This window comes from Thecamonas trahens (assembly GCF_000142905.1).
Source record: "Thecamonas trahens ATCC 50062 unplaced genomic scaffold supercont1.64, whole genome shotgun sequence".
Classification (NCBI taxonomy): Eukaryota; order Apusomonadida; family Apusomonadidae; genus Thecamonas; species Thecamonas trahens.
The window spans coordinates 1-23,230 of NW_013657616.1; the positions used below are offsets into that span (position 1 = coordinate 1).

Below are 23,230 nucleotides of genomic sequence, written 5' to 3' on the forward strand. Positions count from 1 at the left end.
CCTGCGCCCGCGCCCTGGCCGTAGAGCCAGAGCCCGGACCCACGCCAGTGCTCGTGAGGGGTTGCCCGCCTCGGTGGGTTGGGAGAAGTTGACTGTTTTCACACATTGTGATAGCAGTTCTCTCCCCACCACGAGTTTGGCCACAGAAATTGACAAACCACTTGGTTTGTGGTGGCTGTGGGGATGGATATTGTGGGTGAGGGCGATGGGGTGCCGGGGTGGCGCACTTGGTCGGAATTGGTTGGTCAGGGTCTGGGGGGTGATTATGGTTATTGCACCACACCCGTCCAGCCTCGACACGCTTGCCATCACTCGCCAGCCGTCGCGAGGCCGACCACCACCATCATCATCACCATACACATCACACAGACACATGCGCATGCATCCACATCCACTTGCTCGCCATACCCACATCCCCATCCCCCCAGCCAGCCAGCCATTGATCACAAATTCTTACTGATCACGCAACCTCACCACCCACCCCCCGCCATCAACCATCACACACACACACACACCACCCATCCCAGTCCCAGCCCAAACACCCACATGCACTGGCCGTCGTCCGCGACCTGCCTGCCATCCACACATTACCAGATGGCGCAGCCTGCTCCCTCCAGCTGCTGAAGATGAGACCCAGACACATGCGCCGAGCACAACCATGCCTCGCACATCCGCCACACAACCGTCATCGCTATCCTGCAACCACCACGCCCGACCATCCATCCCGTCAACCCCATCACCTGCTGCTGCTCAACCATCCTAACCCTAACCCCTACCGTCCTCTGCAATCCAATCACCCCTCATCGCGCATCAACACTGTGTCCTCTTTATCCCGATCTCCCCCACACCTCCCCACCTCCTCAGCCAGTCCTCCGGATCGTCCTTGATCAAGCAAGGTCAGCCGGCCAGCTCTTCTTTGCTGGGCGTCGTGCTACCTCTGCCTGACAACGACGTACCTTGCCAACCCCACCCATGCCCCTCGCTCGTTGTCCTCATCGCCGCCGCCCGCACACGCACCCTGGCTCACGCCCCGCGGCCGCAATCTGATCTCTGCCATCGAGGCGTTGCGCATGCCGACCGCACCCTCGCTCGCAGCAGAGTGCTGCCTCCAGGCATGGCCACGCGGAAGGTGCTCGCCTCCAGATCTGCTGTCCCAACCTTGCAGTCGAGGCCGATCCACCCCAAGCCACCATTGCCGCCCGACCCTTTCATCGCCGCATGTGCGTCAATCCCGCGATCGCCGCCGCCGCCGCGTCCGACTCCCTCCACTGCTTCGCGACTTTCTCCGCGATGAACGGTGCCGACTCGACCGGTGCCGCGACGAGCCGTGCCCATGCCGACTCGACCGCCGTGACCGCCTGCTTCGCCGCAACTCGTGACCGCTGTGGTCAACAGTGTCCAGTACGCCAGCTGCGCCCATGTTGGAGTCGAGCCAGACGTCGAGCGCGTCGCGCCCACTCTCGTGCCGGCCCCCAGCCGTCTGTCCAGCACTTGGTGTGGCAAAGACAGCCGGTGACTCGATCAACGCGTTCAGCAGCGCGAGATCGTCGGTGACCGGTACACTGACGTGCCGCGTCTCATCGACGCTCCGCATGTGCCGCAGCGGCAGACCGTCGTCAAACAGCACAGACCGCATGGCTTCTGTCCGCGATGCATGGCGCGCCGACATCTCCGCCAGCGCTGTCTCGTCATGGCCCACATCGCCCATCACCCGCCGCATCCGCTGCTGCAGCACCGCGATAAGCTTCTCCTTCTCTGCAATTTGGTCCTTGATCTTGGACAGTGCCGTGCGATACCTTGTCTCCATGGCCTCGAACTGGGGACGCGGCACCATGCTATCATCGGTGACGGGCCCGGTCCCAGACACGCCGACGGGCTGTCCGCCCTGCCCACCTCGTCCTCCGCCGCCCGACGCCTGCGTCTTGGCACGGAGCCTCCGATCGACGCCTCCAACTCTTCGATCCGCGCCTCGTACTCGTTCGAGACTCTCAGCAGCTCCGCCACCAGATTGCTCTTCTCCTCCTCTACTGCCCTAGCCCGACCGCCGCCGTCGCCCTCGGCACCGCTCCCACCAGCGGCGTCAACAAACACCAGGCCCTCTCGACCGGTCAGCACGTGCTGCTGATCGCACACCGTACGCATCACTGCATCCATCAGCCGCCAGAACTTGTCTGCCCCCTCTTGATCGCGGGGAAACGAGACCAGATGCCGCATCACCTGCAGCGCCGGCTGATACAAATCCGTCCCGGTCACCTTTGCCCGCAGTGTCTCAAACGCAGCATACAACGGCGAGCTGTCCACACCCACACACCCACATCCTTCGGTCAGTCCACCACCACCAGTCCAGCCCCACCACCACCAGCCCCAGCCCCAGCCCCCCAGCCCCATTCCACCCCGTCCAACGTACTCGTGCTTGCGGTATGTAGTGTGTGTGTTGTGGCGCGAAGGCGCCGGGTAACCACCCCCACCACCACCCCCACCACCACCACCACCCCCACCACCATACTCCATACGCTCACTCATATACGACGAATACACAGACGCCATACTTGACCAAGACCACCTGCAACCCAGTCCAGCTACACACAATGCCCTGCCCTCTCTGGCGTCAGGTCATACCGCCACCGCTACCACCGTCGGCCAACCACCACCACCACTGCCGACCAACTCGCACCACCACTGCCACCACCGACTCATGGCGACACCGACACACCCCCTCCCCCATCCCACCCTGGTTGTGGCCATGGCCATAGACACCCACACCACCACACGTGCGGGGCTTATAGCTGCTGCCACCGCATGGGCATGTATCTCGCTCGTCCTTCTTCTGGCTCACCCGGACCGTGTCTTGGCTGCAACTCCCTCTCCACTCGTCCTGCCGTCAGCCACAGCTGCACTCGTCCTGCTCCTTCTCCTCCTTCTCCTTGCCATCCATCTTCGCTCGCTGCTCCTTCCTCATCCGCCGCTCCATCGCGATTCGTCCCGCCCGCCACCACCTCCGTCGCTCTCCGTCCGCAGGTCGCTTCGATGGCAGCAAGTTCCGCTGCCGGAGCTTGTTGCCGGCGACGAGATTCTCCTCACACGCGGCGATGTCATCCCGGCTGACATGCTCGTCACCGCTGCATCGCGACCGCTCCGTCTCGCCCACTTTACCCTCCCGCTGCGGTTTGTGCATGCCCTGCTTCCACATACTCTGCCTGATCTGCAGCACGCGAGCTCGTCGCCTCAACCGGATGCGCCCGCCCTCCCGCGCGGCCTGCTCGTCGTCTCGGGCAAGGTCCGCGGGCTGGTACTTCATGCCCCACCCACTCCTGTACTGTCCAACACAGGAGAGTGGCGCTGGATGCCTCCAGTCCCGCTGCGGCCAAAGGGTCCACTACTCCCGTCGCCAGGCCGGTCGCTGCCCCGTCCCGATCCGGCATGCGGCTCGCTCCGCTGGGGCCTTGTCATCGCATGCCTTGCCGGTGCTCTTGGGCTCTTCCTGCTGTTTGAAGCACTGTCTCGATCTCGCTCGCACCAGCTGGCAACGCCTAGTGCCATGTCATTCTGGCTGCTGGCTACCCTGTCGTGGTCCGCCCTCCTTCTCGCCTTCTTCGTCCCGGCACCCGTCCCGCGAGCAATCGCCGAGGAGCGCAAACTTCGCGCCCTCCTCTCGTCAACCTTTGGCCTGCATGCTGCTCGTCCGGGCCTCCTCACCCTTGCCGCTTCAGCCCAGGTCCTTGTTGTTGACGACCAGTTTGTCCTCGCCTCCCGCGACACCAGCTCCGTCGCCTCGCTGCGATCGCTTGTCCTCGGCTTTGGCCTCTCCGTTATCTACGTTTCGGCCTTTCCGCCGGCCCTTGCCCGGGCCCTGTCCGCGTTTTTCTTCTCGGGTGGTCTGCTCTCCGGCTTTGAGCCCGAGGGCGAGACTTCGTTCCTGACCCCGGTCTCGCCGGCCGAGCTCTCTAGCTTTGCTGCGGGCATCCGCCGCTCCTCGAGCGACCGCCTCCACCCGCGCAACCTCCACGGGCTCGCCATACACTCGGTGCCGGGCAGTGACGTCGCCGGCATCATCCGCACCCTGCGGGTCATCATGGTCCGTGGCACAACTGTGCTCGGCACCATCTCCACCCTCTCGTCGCTCCCCGCCGCCGGCGTCTTTCACGCCACGATTGCGCTCTCTCCGCCGTGCCAGCTTCCGGCCGCACTCTCCGCCGTGGTGAACGCCTCGCGCTCAAACCTGGCGCTGTCGTTCGAGCGCTACCCCTCCGCCGGCCCGCGCCCTTCCGCTTCTCGTCCTGGACCTCCGAATCAAGTCCATCCGGCGACGGCTGGGACGCTGCTGACGCGCTCTCCGCAGCCTCCGACACGCCCATTCCACTCGACTCCAGCCTCTCCGAGTACGAGTCGTGGGACACGCCGCTGTGGTCGTTTGACTCATCGTCGTCCCTGGCGTACGCGCCAGTCCAGGGCGCCAGTGTCCCGAGCCTCCAGTGTCTCGCCGCACAGGCATGCGTTGTCTACGCCGCTCATCGCCGCCGCACCAGTCCGGACGAGCTCGCGTCGTCTGCGCGGGCCTTTCTCGAGCAATTTGCTCCCCGCACCGCGCCTGCCGTCAGCCACGCTGCCGACCTTGTCCTTGCACGACCAGCCGGCACCCGGCGCCTCTCCCATGTCGACAAGCTGCGAATCCTCATCGTAGCCGCTAGTGTCCACGCCGCCCATCACGGCACCGTCCGGGCCATGACGCTTGGCTTCTCGCTCGCCATCGGCGGCAACCTTGTGCTCGGCCTGTTGCTCGGCATGCCGCGGCTGATCTTTCTGAGCGGCATGGCGCTCTTGTTAGGCACCTTGGTCTTGCCGCTTCCACTATGGCTGGCCGACGAGCTGGACTCGAGCCTCTTGGCCGTCTACGCACAGCAACCTGGCCTCGCGCTCGCCGGCGGTTTACGGTCGCTGCTGCCATGCCTGGGCGGATGCCACAGGCCATGCTTCCGCGCAGCGTTGATGCTCGCGCCCCGATCCGTCTGGCGCTTTACGTCACGCTCGCGACGTGGTCGATGGTGGCCGCGTCGTGGTCGCTGCGGACCCGGCTGCCGCTCGCCAGCCTTCTCGGCGCCATCTTCTCGCCAGACCTTGATGCGCGAAATCTGATCATGTACGGAGAGTCTGCGCCACAGCGTGCACTGGCGCTTGCTGGCATGCGCTCGAGCGTTGTCCTTGCGCTTTTCGCTGTCGGTCTCGCCCTCCTCCTCAGCCGCGCCCACGGCGTGGCGCTCTACGCGCGAATTGCGACCATATCTCTCCTCGCCGTCTTTACCTTTTCCATGGTCTCGCTCCTCCCTGCCCTCGGGGTCTACCTCGGCATTGCCGCGCCGCACGTCTGGGAACTTGTTCTCACCCTGGCCTTTGCGGTCGTGGTCTTTGGCGCCGAGCTCGCCCAGAGTACGACCTCGCGCGCACGCACAAATGCGCCTCTGCTTCTGCCGTCCGCCATCCGAGCCAACGATGCTCTCCGCCGTGCCGTGGCGCCGCCGCCAGAAGCCTCCGCCGCCCACGCCTCAGAGTAGCTCAAACTTCAAACACAGCTGGTCAGGGTCCGGCCTCCAGACCATAGCCCACGACGCGCTGAGGACGTGGCCAACCCACCCTGCCCACGACGACGCCATGAGCGCAAACAGCGCCGGGCGTGACGATGGCAACTTGGCCACAAGCGAGTCGTAGACGCCAAGCGAAAGCGCGTCCCACACTCCGGCAGCCCACGGCCCCATCGAGCCGTCAAACGAGGCCTCGTCGAGAACAAACCCAAAGTCAAGATCAATCCGGGTGGGGTGCACATTGAGGTACGCCACAATCGGCCGTGCAAGCTGGCCATACAGCGCCGACCACGGCGACCAGATGTCGATGTGCGGCGTCGACGTCCGCACGTCACGCAGCACGAGATGGACCTTGTACGCCACCCGCCGCGGCGCTGGCAGCTTGTTCTGCGCCGCCAGCGACCGGTTACCCGCAGTGTAGCCAAACTTGCGCCGGTGCAAAGACTCGCCACGCTCCGGTGGCGGCGGAAACGTGATCTCCATGTGAATGTCGACCTGGCCTGCGTCGAGCCACGCCAGCGGGCCATGGGTCGTCTCGGTCAGGCGGCGGATGTCCATGTTGCGCAGCGAGATCCGCCACGTGTCCGGCTTGTCGCCAGCGGGGCAATGGCAAACTCGGCAGAGCTCCCGTCTGGCATGGCATCAAACGAGCCGCGGAACCACGTCGCCCGCGAAATGTCCATGTGCTGCCACTGGTAGCGATACGGCTGGAGTACTGCTGACGAGACGGCCAGATCGAGCGGGACTCGCCCAGCCTGGTACACCGCCACCTCGCAGTCGTGGACCTCAAACTTGACAAACTCTTGATGGTACTCGTGCGCGAGGAGAGGCACACCAGACGCCGGGCCGACAGAGTACTCTGCGAGCACATCAGGCAGAACTGCCCGATGCGGCGGCGTCGCCCATGCCAGATGCCGCCGGTCGAGGGCACCGCGGATGCCCGTGACCTCTGCCGAGTGGACCAAGCCTTTGCCTTCCATCCACCGCAGCGCCGAGAGCCGCAGCCGCGCCTTGCGCACACTCAAGTTGAGGTGCTGCGTATTGGCATCGGTGCCGAGCAGGGCGATGGTGTCGGGCGTCCGCAGAATGCGCAGCTTGGCCAGCTCGAGCACCAAGCCGTCCCTTGCCGTAAAGCTCACCTCAACCGCACCCACCACCACCGAGTAGCCAGCATATGCCGTCAGCCGTCGTGAGAGCCAAGCCAGCCTCCTTCGCTCCGCATCCTCACCGCCCCACCATGTCCACAGTCCAGCGCCCACGCCCACCACCGCCCCACCGCCGGCAATGGCCACCAGTCGCTGCATGTACCTCAGAGCTACCCTTGTCGCACTCTCGCACGGCACGCACACCTCCCAACAGGCCGCTCAGTGCAGTCCTGATCCAAAGTCGGTAGTGCCTGCTCGCGAGTCGGCGTCAAGTCATACAGGCTTACGCTGCCACGCGCCGTGCCACGCGCCGTGCCACGCGCCGTGCCACGCGCCGTGCCACTCCCACGCTCACAGCTCTCGGTTTCTCTGTGCTACCTCGTTTCTACAGCGGCTCGAGCCGCATCCTCGCCACCACGTTCATCGACGCGAGCTCCTGGACAAGGAGCTTGGCAGCGTATGGCAGCTGTACCGCCGAGAGTGATGCGGTTGCACGGCAGTACTGGCACCAGTCCTTGTACCCGATGAGGCCGCACTCGCGGCAGACGTGGACGGTAAATGCGTCAGACGAGACCATAAGCCGCTCGATGAGGAGCGCCGAGGTACCGTGCGCGATGAGGCAGTCGCGCTCCATCTCGCCGAGGCGGAGTCCGCCGGACCGCGACCGACCCTCGGTCGGCTGACGGGTGAGTACCGCGCGAGGGCCGCGGGCGCGGGCGTGCATCTTGTCCATCACCATGTGCTTGAGCTTCTGGTAGTAGATGGGGCCAAAGAAGACATACGCCGAGAGCGGCTCGCCGGTGATGCCGGACGTCAGATAGTCCTTGCCCGAGTACGAGTAGCCTGCGCCGATGAGCGCAGCGCAGAGCTCGCCCACAGGATCGCCGGCAAAGACCGTGCCATCGTGAAAGGCGCCCTCGATGGCGCCGGCCTTGCCGCCCATAAGCTCCAGTAGCTTGCCGCACGTCATCCGCGACGGGAACCCGTGCGGGTTCATGACCATGTCCGGCACAATGCCCTCGTCGGTAAACGGCATGTCCTCCTGCTCCACAATGAGCCCACACACGCCCTTCTGTCCGTGGCGCGATGAGAACTTGTCGCCGACCTCGGGCCGCCGCGTCGACCGCATGAGCACCTTGATCACCACAGACGACGACGCGTTCGACGTGATCATCACCTTGTCCACCACGTTGGGGATCGAGAGCTTCCACCGGAGCGGGCTCGGCTGGTACAGCGTCGTGTTCTGTGCATCGAGATTGGCCAGGTTCTCAGACGTATTGACTGGCGACTCCTTCTTGATCATCACGTTGCCCTCCTGGACCGCGAGCCCGACCTCGCAGATGCCGTCCTCGTCGAGGATCTCGTACTGCGAGCCCGGCTCGACGTCGGCCGGCCGCGCCGAGATGCGGTCGATGGTCTGGTTTGGATACTGGCGAATCGACGCCGCGTACTTACGGTACACGGTGCACCGCCCGTAGCCGCGGTCGAGGCTCGCCTTGTTCAGCACCGACGCGTCCTCGATGTCGTAGCCAGAGTACGACATGACCGCCACCATGGCGTTCTGCCCGGCCGGCAGCTTGTGGAACCCGATGAGCTCGATGGTCTTGGTCTGCACCAACGGCCGCTGCGGGTAGACGAGCGTGTACAGCAGCGTGTCGATCCGCGTCAGCTGGTTGTACGCAATCGCCCCGATGGCCTGCTTGCCCATCGCGCACTGGTACGTGTTCCGCGGCGACTGGTTGTGGTGCGGGTACGGAATGAGCCCGGCGCAGACGCCGAGGAGCGTCAGCGGCTCGAGTTCAAGGTGCGTCGTAAGGCCCGGCACAATCTCGCGCTCGTAGAGCGCAATGTGCGCTCCGTTCTCCTCGTTGACATCGAGAAACTCGATGAGCCCGTCAGCCACAAAGTCGTCAAACGACCGCAGGCCCTGCCGGAGCTCGGCAAGCTCGACAGCGCCCACCCGCGGCTGCCCGCTCGCCTCGTCGCAAATAATCAGCGGCCGGCAGAGCCGCCCGCCGTCGGTCGCAACATGGACCGTCTCCCGCTCGTCGTTGCGGTAGATCGAGATGAACGGCGAGAGCCGTCCCACACGCCGCAACGCCCGGAGCCCGGCAACAAGCTCGTTCGGCGCTGCATGGATGCCCAGGATGAGGCCGTTGACAAAGACCAGGTACACGCCTGGTGTGTTGATCTCAAAGCCCGAGACCATCGAAATCGGCTCGACGCCGAGCCCGTACGCCAGCGCAGCCAGCTCATCGTCCGACGAGTCAGTTGTCACATGCGTGAGCAGCGCGAGGTTCTTGACCAGCCCGCAGCTCTCACCCTCGGGTGTGTCTGACGGACAGAGCATGCCCCACTGCGATGGCTGCAGCGCGCGCGGACCCGAGACCTTGCGCGACTTTTCAAACTGCGACGAGATCCGCGTCATCATGCCCATGGCCGCAATAAACGACAGCCGCGAGAGGACCTGCGTCACGCCCGCACGCTCCATCTTGAACCGCCGCAGCGACCAGTTACCTGTCGAAATCGCACGCACCATCCCGTTCGTGATGGTGTCGTGCCGGATCCATTTGGTCACGTCAAACGCCGCAGCCCGGTTCTGCTTGGAGAGCACCGTCTCGGCGTGCTTTCGCAGCTGCGCGTTGAGGTTCTTGAACAGGTCCTCAAACAGCAGCGCGAGCAGCTGGCCCGCAAGCTCCAGTCGCTTGTTTCCGTAGTAGTCCTTGTCGTCGACCGCGCCTCCGCGCGCAACTGCCTCAAAGATCCGCCGGATCATCACCGCGAGGTACACCACCTTGGCGTGGTAGTTGAACGCGCTCACCGGAATGTGCGAGAGGACAACCGAAGCGAGCAGCTCGCGTGCGTCCTCTGTCCGCGACTTGCGTCCCGACCCGTACCCGCGCCGCGAGTGAGCCTGCATCCGCGCTGCAATGTACGCCAGCGCCTGCTCTTGTGTCGAGACTCCCGTCGCGCCGGCCTCCTCCAGAGACGCCGCCAGCGCACGCTGGTGCTCAGAGCCCACAAGCGCCACCACCTCCATGTCCGACGTCACGCCCATCGCCTTGAGCGCCACCACAATTGGCACGTCCTCAGACAGTGCGTTGTGGTTGAGGTACAGCTTGTCGTGCTTGAGGTTGATGTTCGTCCGCGACTTGCGCTCGTGTGTCGACGACGTCACCGTCGCGCCCACATTCCCTTTTTGTCCAGCTGGATGATAATCCGGTTCTTGGACAGCTGCTCCTGGATAAGAATGACCTTCTCCACTCCGCGGATGACAAAGTACCCTCCCGGGTCCAGCGGGCACTCGCCGAGCTCCGCCAACTCAGACTCGCACTTGCCTGTCAGCACGCACTTGGTCGACCGCAGCATGATCGGCATGCGTCCAATGGGCAGGCCCTTCTTGATCACAATCTCGTTGCCGCGCGTAAACTCGACGTCGACCACAATCCGCGCAGAGTAGGTCATGTCACGCAGCCGGCACTGATGCGGCGTTACCGACTCCACCGCCATCATCTCCTCGTCCACACTCGGCTCCTCCACACGAATGTCCTTGTACTCGAGAAAGAACGTCTTGTCCGCCTGAGTCGTCACCCGCGCATTCGCCTTGACAATCTCCTTGATGTCCTTAGTCAGAAAGTAGTTGTACGAGTCGATGTGCTGCTTGACCAGCCCGCGCGTGGCCAGGAACGCCGGCAGCAGCTGAAACTTGTCCTACACTCGCCGCACCGCCGTCCACAGCATCAACCACCACCACACATTGGTGAGTGATGCCAATATCTAGCTAGCTAGCTCTATGGCTAGTGCCTGCCGTGTATGGCGGACATCCCTCCCTCCCCCCCCCCCCCCCCCCTCCCCCTCCCTCCCTCTTTGCCCTCCCTCCCCTGCCCTCCCTCCTTGCCCTCCCGCCCATGACGCGACCATCACACCTCGGCTCCTTCCCTCCCGCTCCCCTCCCTGCCCTCTCACCATACCTCGACAGACTTGATAGGGTCGGACAGCTTCTCCTTGTTGAACAGCTCATCCATCCTGGCACAGTCCTCCCACCCAGCCCCGCCGCTACGTCAAGTGGTACCGTGTCCTGACATGCCCCTCCCCCCCCCCCCCCTCCCTCCTCCAGCCTTGCCCGACTCGTCGAAGCAAAGATGGTGTCGCTGCGTCTTGCTAGTGACCGACCAACTCGCCGACTTGGCCCCACACAGCCATCGAACCAACGCACACTGTATGTCACCTATACACATCCATATCCCCCACACTATAGTTATTGATCATCACGCGCATGGCTACTGGAAGAAGAGAGTTGGTCGTCGCCGGCGATGGCCCATGCCGCGCCGCGATGCTCGGAGCAGATCCAGAGTCTTCTTGCTCCAACAACTCCGGCTTCTCGCGCGCAGCTCGCGCCAATCGCAGCGATGTATGTGTTCTATGTGCTGGCAAATGGTCGACGCTCCGCATCCTGGCTGGCTACCGGCCTGGCTGCCGCCTGACTACCGGTCTGGCTGCCGCCTGGCCCTTCAACCGCTGCGGACTGCGCCCCGTTGACTGACTCGCTCGCCGCTGGCACCAGGCGACACTCCTCCTTCTCCTCCTCCTCCTCCTCCTCCTCCTCACCTTGCAGCTGTGGTACGGACATGGCGGAGAGGGACGATGGAGTGGCGGACGTGCTCACGGCTGCCTCGCTGGGCGACACGGACAAGCTTCGCTGGCTGACCAAGGAGCTCGGCGTGTCTCTGGTGGTACCTGACGGTGAAGAAGGACCGGTTCTCCGCGCTGTAGCCGGCGGCCATCACGACACCGTTCGCTTCCTGCTTGCCGCCGGCGTTTCGGTTGATGAGGCCGATGCCGACGGACGTACCGCGCTCCATCGCGCGGCGCGGTCGGGCGATCTGGCCCTCGTTCAGATCCTGGTCTCGGCCAACTGCGACATCGATGCCCGCGACTCGTCCGGCTCCACCCGCTGCATGCGGCGCTCGAGGGCAAGTACCCGCGCATCGTGGCGTATCTCGTGGAGCAAGGCTCTGACTTTGACGCCCGCAATCACGCCGGCATTGTTCCGCTCCACTACGAGTCGGTCCGCAGCCTGCCCATGGTTGCCCCAGTTGTCGAGCAGCGGCGCCAGGACGAGCTGGATGCCCTGCGCGAGGCTCGCGAGGCCGAGGAAGCCGCCAACACCGCCCGCGTCCGGGCCCTCCTTGCCCCCGTCGATCAGAAGAAGAAGAAGAAGAAGAAGAAACCCAAGACTCGCCGCTGACGCCTTGCCCTGCCCGCAACCGCCGCCTGGACACCCAGCGCTCGCCGCTGACGCCCTGCGCCCTCCATGATCACTCCATCCTCGCCGACATGACCCACACCAACATAGTCCGCAAACACTCTCACACACAACCACACCCTCGACCCATCCGCCTTCTGCATCATACAGACACCCCCCCCCCCTCCCCCCTCCCCCCCCCCCTCCTCCTCCTTCCCAGGGAAGCCCGGTTTCACGACCTTTTTTCGGCCATCACCACCTCTCTTGCTCCGCCCACGCCGCCATGGCCACCACACGGTTTGCCACCGAGCTAGCCCGGGCAAACATCCGCGAGAGTGTGCAAGCTGCACTTGCGTCATCGCCTATGGACGCAGAGCATGTTGTCCGTGCTGTGGCCTGTGGCGAGACCGAGCGCCTTGTCCGTCTCACCGATGCCGTGCCTGCCGAGCTCACCGCCGCCGCCGCCGCCGCCTCGCGGGTCGTCTTCCCGGATCGGGCTCGGCGGACGAGTGTACTGGCGCTGTGGAAGGCGACACAGGTCGTGCGCATCCCCACGGGCCTCCCTGGCCTCGACCATGTCCTCGGCGGTGGCCTCCCACCCGGCATGGTCACCGAGCTCGTCGGCCTGCCCGGCGCCGGCAAGACCCAGATGTGCATGGGCCTGGTGCTCGAGGCCCACGCCCTCGCTGCCAAGCATGCCCTCCATGCCGAGCTGGCCGCAAGTCAGTCGTCGACCCAGGCCCACCCAGCCGCTGCTGCAGCTGCCGCCGGTGGCAAGACGGTGTACATTGATGCCGAGGCGGCGTTCTCGGCCTTTCGGCTGGTGGAGATGGCTCGGTTCCGATACCCAGAGGTGTACGCAGGCAACGACGAGGCGCTGCGCTCGCTGACAGAGTCGGTTCTGGTGTACTCGGTGGCTACCTCTGCGGAGCTTGTGGAGCTGCTGGCCTCGCTGGAGGAGACCGTCATTGCTGAGAGCGTGGGTCTGGTGGTGGTCGATTCGGTCGCGGCCCTCGCCCGCAACGAGTTTGATCGCGCCTCGCTCCCACAGCGACAGTCGCGGCTCTCCAAGCAAGCATCGCTGCTCAAATGGCTGGCGTCAGTCTTTTCCATTCCGGTCGTCGTCACCAACCACGTCTCCAAGCACATTGCGTCGACGACCGACGTTGTGCCGGCGCTCGGCAACACATGGTCGCACGCCGTCAACATCCGCCTCGTCCTCGCTGCTCTCTCTGACACAACCTCGCAACTCTCCGTAGTCAAGTCGCCGTCGGCGCCGCCCGGTCTTGCCTCCTGCTACGCCATCGGCAAGGCCGGCGTGTACCCGGTCACGGCCGAGTCGGGCCCGGGCTAACGGCAGCTCAATGCCGCGCCCGCGCATGCGCCGTCGCCAGCGCTGTCCGCTGCGCGTCGAGCGCCCGACGAAGAGCACGCAAGCCATCGAGATGGGCTTCCGTCGTGGCCAGTCGCGCCTTGAGTGCGGCCCGGCTGGTTCGCGGCGGTGCTGCCTGCTGCCGCGCCCGCGCCTGCAGCCGCGCCTCCATCAGCACCGCCGCCATGCGAGTCGTTTGCATGTCGCGCCGCGAGCGGACCGCCTCGGCCATCGACTCGAGTGTCGTCGCCATGGCCCGCCGCTGCGATACAGCCGTTGGTGGTCGGTACGGCCCCTCGAGCCGCGACGCCGCGTCCGGCCCCAGCGGCAGGTTGGTGTTGTCTGGACCAAGCATCAGTGGCACTCTCGCCAGTAGCTGGCCAGGCATGCCTGGATGTGTAGCTGGCTTGGCGGCGGCGGCGCGCTACCGGACGCATGCAGCCTCTCGGCAAGGTGTGATGTGTACGCTTCCAGCGCATACGTCCGGTGCATCGACCGCTCGAGGTCGTCGTGCATCCGCACAATGAGCCGCTTCATCTCTACGACGTCGGCGGCGTCCACCGCCACCGACCCGAGGCTCGCCTCCATGCCATGCCCAGACGTGCGCGACATCATCGACTCTGTAAAATGGAACGGCGACGGTGCTGCGTCTGCAATCGGCGATGCTGTCGGCGACGTTTGCTGCCTGGGCCGTGTGCGACGGCGGCGGCGGCGACCTTGTGACGGCAGAGTTGGCGGTGACGTTGGCGACGCCGGCAAACTATCCGACTCGGTGAACTCAGTGTGCTCCTCGACCTGGTCCGCCTCGGCGCCTACCTTCCCCTCCCCTGCCTCCACTGTCTCCGCCTCATCACCTCCTACCATCGACATTTGAGCGGGCGGCTCCTCGTGGTCGCCCACAACGTACTCGACAGCGAGCCGCGGCGCCAGCTCCGGGTGCAGGTCGCGGATGGTGCGGATGCCGGCAGCCGTCTCCGGCGTGACCAGACCAAGATCAGCATCAGGCCCGAGCGCCTCGGAGATGCGAGCCCACTCGGCAAGCTTTGCCCTCGAGACCGAGACCGATCGCCAAGCCGGTATGCCCTCGACCCACTGATCGCGGACCAACGGCGAGGCAAAGGCAAGCAGCAGCGGCGAGTCTATGGGCAACAGGTCTGCATGCTCCCCGCTGAGCGCAAAATGCACTTCCAGCGCTCGTGCTCTCAGCTCAAGCCCATGCAGCTCATTGATCGAGTCAGCCACGGGCACAACTCGTGAGACGTCATCGAGCGGAAGCGACAGGAACGGCAGAGGAGCTTCAAAGGCTGCAAACAGCTTGAGCACCCGGCCTTTGACGACAGCATAGACCTCGACCCACTTTGCCTTGATCTTGGACTTTTTCTTCCATAACTTGCCCCTGCCCTTGCCCCTGCCCTTGCCCTTGCTCCCGCCTGCTGTCCGTTGCCACCGGGCTGCCGACTCGAGCCCGCCCACATCGACGTACGCCCGGACGTGGGCTTGGAGACGCCGTGGCTGCGAGTGAAGGAAGGTGTGTGAGAAAGTATCTGACATGCGCGTGCGATATGTATGCACATTGTGTGTACATAAGAGTGTGTGTGGCTAGGTCATGGGAATGCTCAGGGGGGTACGTACTCGATGGCCGCCGCCCATGACAGTAAGCGTGGGTGGCGAGTCAGGTGCGGGGCGCGGCGGCGGGGCGGCGGGGCGGCGGCGGCGGCGCTGCGGGGTCACCCCGGGTATGATGCTGGGCGCCAAGCTCGACAGCAGCAAAGACTGATCATGCGCATGTCACAATCACAGTCACAAGGCATCCCAGTCCGAGTCGTCCGAGTCGACGTCCTCGGGTGCCCAGCCGAGGCGGGCGAGGTCGTCAGGCGCGTCGGGCGAGGGCGGCGGGACGGCCCAGAGGAGAACGGCGCCTGCGGTGGAAGCCGAGACGAGGATGTGATTAAAGGCAAGGGTGGTGAGGCCAGTGATGGTGGCAAAGTGTGCGCTGAGCGTGTCGATGTGCTCGCCGGTGGAGGTCTCAAACACGCCGATGCCGTGGCGGGCGACCGGGTAGTACAGCACGTCGTCGCCCGGCGAGAGCGCGAGCGTCCCGGGAACCGAGTTGAGGGTCAACGAGCCGCCAAAGGTGCCAAAGTTGAGCAGCGTGTTGGCGCCCGAGGCCATGTCCCACTGCCGGATGGCGCCATCGCGGCCGGCCGAGTACAGACAGGCACCATTGCTGGCCATGACAAGCGACGAGACGCCGTGATGGTGGGCGAGGCCGGCGACGTAGCCGGGCGGCAGATCGAGAGGCCCGGCGCTTCCGCTCTCTGACGTCAGCGCCAAGTCGAGGGTCATGAGCCGACCAGCCCGTCGGATGTCGTAGATGCAGATGCTGCCGTCGGCCGAGCCCGAGACCAGGACCGACGCGTCGCCGGATCCAAAGGCGAGCGAGGTGACCACGTCCGCGTGGTTCGGCATTGAGTGGGTAAAGCCACCGGATCGGAGATCAATGAGCCGAACCTCGCCAGTGCCCGAGCCGACCGCCACCAGCGGCGCCGCCGCCGAGCAATCTGGCAGTGCAAGCGAGTGTGCCGCCGAGCCCGAGCCGAGCCGGAACTGGGTGGCGACGACCATGTTGGCTGTGTCAAACAGGGCGACTTCGCCCTTGGCGTCTGCCGAGAGAAACATGCCTGCATCCCGCGGATAAAACTTGACATCAAGCAGCGGTGCTCTCGCCCGTGCTCTCCCCACAACCACCGGCTTCTCCGGCTCGCCATCGACCGCCACCAGCTCGAGGCCGCCAGTCCTTGCCGCCACCAGCACCATTGCCGTCTCATTGTGACCATCGATGGCCACCGTGCTCTTCTGCCCGAGCCCTCCTCCTCCTCCTCCTCCTCCTCCTCCCCTCCGCCTTTCCGTCCGGCCACCCATCCCCCGACCTGTGCCCTGCACTCTCTGATCGCGACCTCGGCTAGGCCCGCCGCCGCCACCACCACCTCCCCCGCCGCCTCCGCTGCCGCTGCCACTCCGCCTTGTCTTGTCGTCCCACTTGGTCTCCACCAGCGCCAGCTCTCGCCACACCGCACCTTCCATCACCTTGCGCAGCTGCCGAGCACCCACTCTGCCCGACCATGCCACCTTGACCACATCCTCCATTCCCTGCAGAGGAGTGCAGCAGTGTCGGGGCAGGGGGGGGGGGGGGGGGGGGGGGGGGCAGCAGCCGAGTCGCATTGGCTCGCGGTTTGGTGGTGGTTGGGAGGGGAGGGCGCAAGGCGGGCGATGGCGGCGTGTACGATGTGCATGGTATGATACAGCTGGCTGGCTGGGGCTGGGGCATCATTCGAGTGGCGGCACATCGGGGTTGTCGACAAAGTCCGCCGAGACCGGCTTGGGGCCCTTGCGGCGGCGGCCGGCGGAGGAGCCCGCGGCTGCGGCTGACGACGAGGCGCCATGCTCGGCAATGTCGGCGGCGGCGTGGTCGGTGACATGGAGCGAGACTGGGCCGGCGAGGCCTGTACCTGCGAGGACAGTGTCGATCGAGTCTGTTGCGCCGTCGGAGCCGTCCGAGTGCTCGTCCTCGTAGAGGTCGAGGTCGGTGGCGGTGCCTGCGGCGATGCGGGCGGCGCGTGCTGCGCGGCGCTTGGCTGCTGCGCGGGCCGAGACGCGCGATTTGGCGTGGTGCATGGGGATAATGGCCGCAGTGCGGCCTGCGGCGTCGTGGTCGCCGTGTGAGAGGCGCGAGAGTGAGATGCGGGCGAGCCTGGCATCGATGGCGGCCGACGAGGCCGCGCCAGGCGCGGTGGCGGCGAGCACCTTGGGGGCCCACGGCATGGTGACGACGAGGTTTCCGGTCGCCTGTGACCGCTGCGCGACAACTTTGTCAGACTGAACCTCTACATCAAGCGCGAGCTGGAGGACCTTGCCCTTGATGGTGACTCGGATGTAGTCGGGCTGGACGTCGACGTCGATGAGCGAGGTGTCGAGGAACTTGGAGATGCGGACTTCGAGGACTGAGGCGAGGGCCTCGTCGTCGTCGACGAGCTTGAATGCATACTTTCCCCAGTTGCATTGGTACACGCGGCCGTCGTCCTTGTAGATGGGCACCACGCGGTCGGGCTTCTTCTCGATGGGGAACGGATTGCGCGCCGCCTCCTTCTCGGCCTTCTCGGCCTCGACCTCTGCGTAGATCTCCTCGCGCTCGTCGGGGGTGAGCTCCTTGAGCTCGCCCGCAGCGCGGGCGGCGAGCCTCTCGGCATAGGCCTGCGCCACGGCGGCGGCCGCCTCGTCGGCCTGCTGTGCGGCGAGAATGACCTCTTCGCGTGAGACATCGGTACCGTCGAGGCTCTCGAGGCGAGGCAGGACGGAGAGGACGTACTCGCGGTACATGGGGTACTTTGCCACCGGGTTGCCGACGAGGAACAGATGGCGCAGCTGCTCGTTAGCGGTGAGGACAGCAATGCACGTCGGGTCTTCCACAAAGTTACACGTCAGATCGAGCTTGTACAGTGACTCGCAGCCCTCAAGGTTCTCGATGACCGAAACGTTGTTGAGCGAGAGCTGCAAATACCGCAGTGCGCGCAGCCTGCTAAGGTTCTCAATCTTCCGGATCACATTGTTCTGCAAGTACAAGATCTCTAGCTCGCGACAAACGTTGTCGATGAGCTGCACACCCTCGCCACAGACACACACATACACATGCGCGCGTGCGCGCGCGCTCTCTCCCTCTCTCGCTGTGAGTCACACACACACACACACACACACACACACACACACACACACACACACACACATGCATACACACACATACACACGTGTGCGCGCCACCCAATCGCCCAATCGCCACGCGCACATACCTCGATCTTCTTGATCTCAAACTGATGGAGGGTGATCTCCTTGAGTGTGGAGAGGACCTTGTCATTGTGCTCGGAGCGCTTGCGGAGGAGTTCCAGGGTGATGCGGGTCATGACTCACACCGACACACTACACAGCAGAGAAGAGAGAGCAGTAAGGGGAGGTACACACTCGGTGTGTTTGCGGTTCTTGTCCCGGAACAGTCTCTGAGCAAAGTGTATCCGTCTCCCGACTGACTGAGGGGCGGCGACTTGGGCGCCAAGTTGAGTCGATTCCGACCTCAGCCGACCAAGCCCGATCCGACCAACACACACACACACACACACACACACACACACACACACATATATATATATATATATATACACACACATACATACATACATGTACATACATATACTTGCACTCAAGCGTATGAGTGCACATCCATCGGTCTGCTCATCTCATGCCACATCGCCGCACACTCGCTCAAAGGCACATCGGACCATGCAGAGTCATACGATCACCCCTCCCTATTCCGATCACCCCTCCCCCCCCACCCACCCTCATCCTCCCTTCATCCATCCCCCTGCCCTCAATACCATCACCATCGCACCGCCACATCGACCGCCACATCGCACCGCCACATCGGCTGTCAAAGCAAACGACTGGCGCAAAGCCACAGGTGCCAACCAACGGCAGCCGAGCCACCACCACCATCACCACCACCACCACCACTCTACTACTTTCCCTTCCAATGGCTTCCCAACCCCACTACGTCGCCAGTCTTCTCCGCGAGCGCTGCTGCCTCACCTGCAACCCGTCGTCGTACGCTGTCTCCGCCCCCCCCCCCCCCCTCCCACCTCGTCCGCCCGTCCAGCCGCCTTGCCCTTTCTTACCCGCACTCACCATGACCCCCACACATACACAGCATACTGCAGCGACTGCTTCATGGTGCCCGCGGCAAAGGCGAAGAAGAGGACAAGATGCGGCGGTACAAGCGGAACTGTGCGGTAGGATGCGACATTGCGTCGCGGATCGATGAGGTGGTTGATGCCGAGGCGCGGGCAAAGATGGCCAAGTGGGGTGATCCTTCTGATGATGGCTACGTCTTCTCTGGTGATGATGTTGACAAGGCTGAGGAAGAGCTCTCCAAGTGGCTCCGTGTCCTCCGCTCGGCCTGCTATGATGAGTGCCACAAGGCATGTGAAGCCTCGGAGGAGGCAACCAACAAGTGCACCCGTGCCTGCTCTGCCGGCTGCGACAACTTCTTCAACGATCTCAAGTAAGACTCGCCGCCATGTACCCGCCATGTACCCGCCATGTACCCGCCATGTACCTGCCGTGTACCCGCCCCTGCATCCGCCTCACTCCGCCCTTTGCCCACATCGGGTCAATACCCCGCCGCCCATCGCAACCACTGTCTACCCGCATCAGCCAACCACCCCGCCTCACCGCCCATCACAACACACCACGCCCTCTCCCTAATCCCATACACTCCACCCATACACTGTGCCATACATATCGTATCACCCCTCCCCCCCCCCCCCCCCCCGCCCCCCCGTCCTCCCAACACCTCGTCGAACAACACCCCTCTCCCCACCACCACCACCACCACCCACCCCCACCACACACACACATACATACATACACCATGGCAGACGACGACACCCTCCCGGCAACCATCACCATTGCGTTCAAGTACAAGAAGGAGACCTTTACGCTGAGCTTTGAGCCGACAGACTCGGTCCTTGCCGTCAAGACGCACCTGTTCACACACCTCCACATCCATCCGCACCGGCAGAAGCTCATCGGCCTGCGCCATGCCGAGACCAAAAAGATGCCTCAGGACGAGGACTTGCTAGAGGACTTGGTTTTCAAGGCCACAAAGGGCGGCCACAAGGTGTTTGTCTCTGGCACGCCTGACGACGACCTCTTTGTCGATCCCGTCGATCTCGACGCCGACGACTTGCCCAACGTCGTCAACGACCTCGACTTTGACTACTTTCCCTCGGCAGAGACCTCTTCATCGCTCGCCGACTCGCCCGAGGTCCAGGCCAAGCTCGACAAGGCCATCGCCGATGTCGACATCCGTATCCTCAATCCGCCGCGCGAGGGCAAGAAGCTGCTTGTCCTCGACCTCGACTACACCCTCTTCGACATGAAGAGCACCGCAGAGTCCATCAACGAGCTCAAGCGCCCGTTCCTCGAGGAGTTTATGACTCTCGCCTACCAGCACTACGACATTGTCATCTGGTCCCAAACAAAGTGGACCTACCTCGAGATGAAGCTCACCGATCTCGGCCTCCTCACCTCGGACGCCTTCAAGCTCATGTTTGTCCTTGACATCTCATGCATGTTCTCCGTCCGCTCCATGTACAAGGGCAAGCCGCGGACTCACCAGGTCAAGGCCCTGCCCATCATCTGGGCCCACTTTCCCGACCGCTTCGGCCCGCACAACACCGTCCACATCGACGACGTCTCCCGCAACTTTGCCGTCAACCCACAGCAGGGCCTCAAGATCAAGGCCTTTAAGCGTGCCGCTGTCAACCGCGCCACAGACCGTGAGCTCTTCCGTCTCTCCGCCTACCTCATCCACCTCGCTACCTCGGTCCCGGACTTTCGCTCGCTTGACCATGCCCGCTGGAAAAAGGTGGTCAAGAAGATCATCACCTCGGCCTCGGTCACCAATCCCGCCGGGGCCTCGTCGTCGTCCTCCTCCTCCAACCCCGACCCCAATTCCACCTCGTGATCGTACAACTTTGCCCCGCCCCCACATGCCCGCCTCACATGCCCTCGTCAGCCTTGGTGCTACGGTAAACTCACGGCTCATCCTCTAAAAATATTGGTTGGCCGTCCCCAGTCTCGACACCCGCAAACGTTCCCTGACCCGCACTCCCCTGTCCATTCACCCTCCACCACTCATCGCCACCTCACCCAGAGCGTCGCACCATGACCCTGATGCGGCTCCTGTCCCTCACTCTGCTGGCAGCACTCACTCTCCCTGCCACAGACTGTCAGGAGACGTACGGCGAGCCCACGCTCCGCTTCTTCACCTTCTCCTCGTCCGAGTCGCAGTTTACCTACGTCGCCCTCTCGACTGTCAATGATTACAACAACCATGTCAACCGCACCAACGCCGTTGAACTCTATCGCTTCGAGCACACGGACATCCTTGATCGATCAGTCTACAAGCGCTGGTTAGACACCCTTGGTGCTCCGGATCTCCTTCCGCTCTACACTGGCCCACGTGCGAGAGAGTTTCTCGACGCAGGCAAAATGTCCGACCTGAGCGATGTGTGGGACGAGACCGGCCTCCACGGTGACGTCCTCCCACTCGCAGACGCTCTCGTTTCGGGCCAGGCCGGGGAAAAGTTCGGCATTCCGCTCCTTGCTACAGGCTCTATGTGCATGTACCGCAAGTCCGTCTTTCGCACCATCGGCGTCTCCACCCCACCGCAGACCTGGGACGAGCTCCTCGCCCTCTGCCAGGCCTTTGCCGACGTCGGCATCCCCTGCCTCGGCAACGACCTCGCCACTCTTCCGCCGACTCAGTACTTTGACTCGCTCGCCATTCGCATGCACGGTAACGAGTTTTACGCAAACTTTACCGATGCCGGTATCTCCTTCACAGACCCACGCGTGCTCGCCGTCTTTGACGAGCTTATTCCGCTCGTCGGCAAGGGCTACTTTGCTCGCACTCCCTCGCCAAGCCCGGGCCTCGATCGCGTTCTCGTCGACATCTCTGCTCTCGCACTTGATCGCGCTGCTGTCATCTGCGGTCTCGAGTCGGTCTCGCCCGTTCTCCTCGCCATGGGCATTCCTAACGACGACATCTCCGTCTTTGCTTTTCCGGTCGTTGACCGTGCGAGTCACCCACCGCCACTGCCGGGCCAGACACAGACACTTCGGCCTTACTCGGCATCGTCGGCATCGTCGGCCTCCCCACCAATGCCGCCCATCCACACGAGGCTCGAGACTTTCTACGCCTCGTTGCTCGCGCGTCTTCGATGGCCCGCCATCTCGCCAACTCACCTGGCATCGTCCCACTCCGCACCTCGCTTGGCGCCCATCTCACCAGCAACCGCTCGCGCCTTGTCTACAACGCCCTCTCCTCCACTCCCATTCTGTATCAGCGGAGTGGTCTGGCCGGCTTTGGCTTTACCTCCATTTTTGCCGGCTGGTCCTCCCTCATCCTTCGCATCTTCTCCGCCGCAAACAATGCCGAGGCCTACGCTGTCCTCGACGCCAGCCTTCCCGAGCTCGAGGCGCTCCGGGTCCGACTCGTTCTCGGTCAAGCCGCACAGCCCGAGTTCTCGCCCCGATCGGGTGCTTTTGCTTCAGCTGTCACGCTCACGCTCTCCTCGCCCGAGGAAGGTGCCGTCATCTACTTTACCCTCGATGGCTCGGAGCCGTCGTTCACTTCGTCTGTCTACTCTGAGCCCATCCGCATCGCCACCTCGGACACCGTCACCGTCCGCGCTACTGCCGCCGTCCAGGGCCTCTCGCTCGCTACCCCGGCTTCTGCCACCTACGTCGTCAACATCCCGCCGGCCACAGACTCGGGCTCAGTCCGCCTCTCGCTCCTGCTCGCCATCGTCATCCCGGTCACTCTCGTTTGCTGCGGCATCTGCGCCGCTGTCGGCTACGTCATCTACCGTCGCAAGTCGGTCACCTACACCCTCGTCTCGGACGCCGAGCTCGTCATCCCGCCCGAGAACCTCCGCGTCCTCCACGTCGTCGGCCGCGGCTCGTACGGCACCGTCTACGCCGGGACATGGCGCGCCACGAGCGTGGCCATCAAGCGCATGCATGCCAAGGTGCTCGGCCCACGCGAGCTCTCCGAGTTTGTGGACGAGGCCCACACGCTGCACCTCCTCCGCCACCCGAACATTGTCATCTTTATGGGTGTCACGCTCGAGCCGCCGGCCATTGTGACCGAGTTTATGGATCGCGGCTCGATGTACGAGGTCCTCCACACGGCCGAGTTGTTCCTCGACCCGTCGATGGTCTTCAAGTGGCGCACAACATCGCACAGGGACTGCAGTACCTCTCGCATGCCGGGATTGTA

General features: G+C 64.0%; 11 protein-coding genes across 11 annotated transcripts in view; 5 read left to right on the plus strand and 6 right to left on the minus strand.

The window, feature by feature from the left end:
- Positions 1-1,225: 1,225 nt before the first annotated feature.
- Positions 1,226-2,547, minus strand: AMSG_10744 (uncharacterized protein; the record flags this gene model as incomplete). Its single annotated transcript, XM_013897742.1, has 3 exons — positions 1,226-1,885; positions 1,930-2,293; positions 2,528-2,547. 3 exons carry the CDS (start codon positions 2,545-2,547, stop codon positions 1,226-1,228), a joined length of 1,044 nt encoding a protein of 347 aa, XP_013753196.1.
- Positions 2,548-2,743: 196 nt separating this feature from the next.
- AMSG_10745 (uncharacterized protein) lies at positions 2,744-5,549 on the plus strand (the record flags this gene model as incomplete). The annotated part of the gene is made up of 3 exons (XM_013897743.1): positions 2,744-4,230; positions 4,296-4,887; positions 4,965-5,549. The coding sequence occupies 3 exons, from the start codon at positions 2,744-2,746 to the stop codon at positions 5,547-5,549; spliced, it is 2,664 nt and encodes an 887-aa protein (XP_013753197.1).
- Positions 5,550-5,571: 22 nt separating this feature from the next.
- AMSG_10746 (uncharacterized protein) lies at positions 5,572-6,880 on the minus strand (the record flags this gene model as incomplete). The annotated part of the gene is made up of 3 exons (XM_013897744.1): positions 5,572-5,583; positions 5,616-6,076; positions 6,157-6,880. 3 exons carry the CDS (start codon positions 6,878-6,880, stop codon positions 5,572-5,574), a joined length of 1,197 nt encoding a protein of 398 aa, XP_013753198.1.
- A 226-nt stretch (positions 6,881-7,106) lies between these two features.
- On the minus strand, positions 7,107-10,775 carry AMSG_10747 (DNA-directed RNA polymerase III subunit RPC2; the record flags this gene model as incomplete). The annotated part of the gene is made up of 2 exons (XM_013897745.1): positions 10,693-10,775; positions 7,107-10,432 (listed from the first exon to the last, which is right to left on the minus strand). The coding sequence occupies exon 2, from the start codon at positions 9,777-9,779 to the stop codon at positions 7,107-7,109; it is 2,673 nt and encodes an 890-aa protein (XP_013753199.1). The 5' UTR covers positions 9,780-10,432; positions 10,693-10,775.
- A 574-nt stretch (positions 10,776-11,349) lies between these two features.
- AMSG_10748 (uncharacterized protein) lies at positions 11,350-12,112 on the plus strand (the record flags this gene model as incomplete). Its single annotated transcript, XM_013897746.1, has 2 exons — positions 11,350-11,698; positions 11,734-12,112. The coding sequence occupies 2 exons, from the start codon at positions 11,350-11,352 to the stop codon at positions 11,967-11,969; spliced, it is 585 nt and encodes a 194-aa protein (XP_013753200.1). The 3' UTR covers positions 11,970-12,112.
- Positions 12,113-12,249: 137 nt separating this feature from the next.
- On the plus strand, positions 12,250-13,320 carry AMSG_10749 (DNA repair and recombination protein radA; the record flags this gene model as incomplete). Its single annotated transcript, XM_013897747.1, has 1 exon — positions 12,250-13,320. One exon carries the CDS (start codon positions 12,250-12,252, stop codon positions 13,318-13,320), a length of 1,071 nt encoding a protein of 356 aa, XP_013753201.1.
- A 7-nt stretch (positions 13,321-13,327) lies between these two features.
- On the minus strand, positions 13,328-14,889 carry AMSG_12384 (uncharacterized protein; the record flags this gene model as incomplete). Its single annotated transcript, XM_013897796.1, has 4 exons — positions 13,328-13,680; positions 13,767-13,915; positions 14,090-14,150; positions 14,193-14,889. The coding sequence occupies 4 exons, from the start codon at positions 14,887-14,889 to the stop codon at positions 13,328-13,330; spliced, it is 1,260 nt and encodes a 419-aa protein (XP_013753250.1).
- A 249-nt stretch (positions 14,890-15,138) lies between these two features.
- On the minus strand, positions 15,139-16,485 carry AMSG_10752 (DNA excision repair protein ERCC-8; the record flags this gene model as incomplete). Its single annotated transcript, XM_013897748.1, has 2 exons — positions 15,139-16,135; positions 16,379-16,485. The coding sequence occupies 2 exons, from the start codon at positions 16,483-16,485 to the stop codon at positions 15,139-15,141; spliced, it is 1,104 nt and encodes a 367-aa protein (XP_013753202.1).
- Positions 16,486-16,665: 180 nt separating this feature from the next.
- Positions 16,666-18,293, minus strand: AMSG_10753 (leucine rich repeat containing 6; the record flags this gene model as incomplete). Its single annotated transcript, XM_013897749.1, has 2 exons — positions 16,666-17,991; positions 18,183-18,293. 2 exons carry the CDS (start codon positions 18,291-18,293, stop codon positions 16,666-16,668), a joined length of 1,437 nt encoding a protein of 478 aa, XP_013753203.1.
- A 623-nt stretch (positions 18,294-18,916) lies between these two features.
- On the plus strand, positions 18,917-19,489 carry AMSG_10754 (uncharacterized protein; the record flags this gene model as incomplete). Its single annotated transcript, XM_013897750.1, has 2 exons — positions 18,917-18,987; positions 19,091-19,489. The coding sequence occupies 2 exons, from the start codon at positions 18,917-18,919 to the stop codon at positions 19,446-19,448; spliced, it is 429 nt and encodes a 142-aa protein (XP_013753204.1). The 3' UTR covers positions 19,449-19,489.
- A 324-nt stretch (positions 19,490-19,813) lies between these two features.
- AMSG_12385 (uncharacterized protein) overlaps positions 19,814-23,230 on the plus strand; it is a gene marked incomplete at its 5' end in the record, with an annotated part of 7,061 nt that continues 3,644 nt past the window's right edge. Inside the window, 3 exons of the mRNA XM_013897797.1 lie at positions 19,814-20,842; positions 21,184-22,024; positions 22,063-23,168. Coding sequence (XP_013753251.1) covers positions 19,814-20,842; positions 21,184-22,024; positions 22,063-23,168 — 2,976 coding nt within the window. The remainder of the gene's footprint in view (positions 20,843-21,183; positions 22,025-22,062; positions 23,169-23,230) is intronic.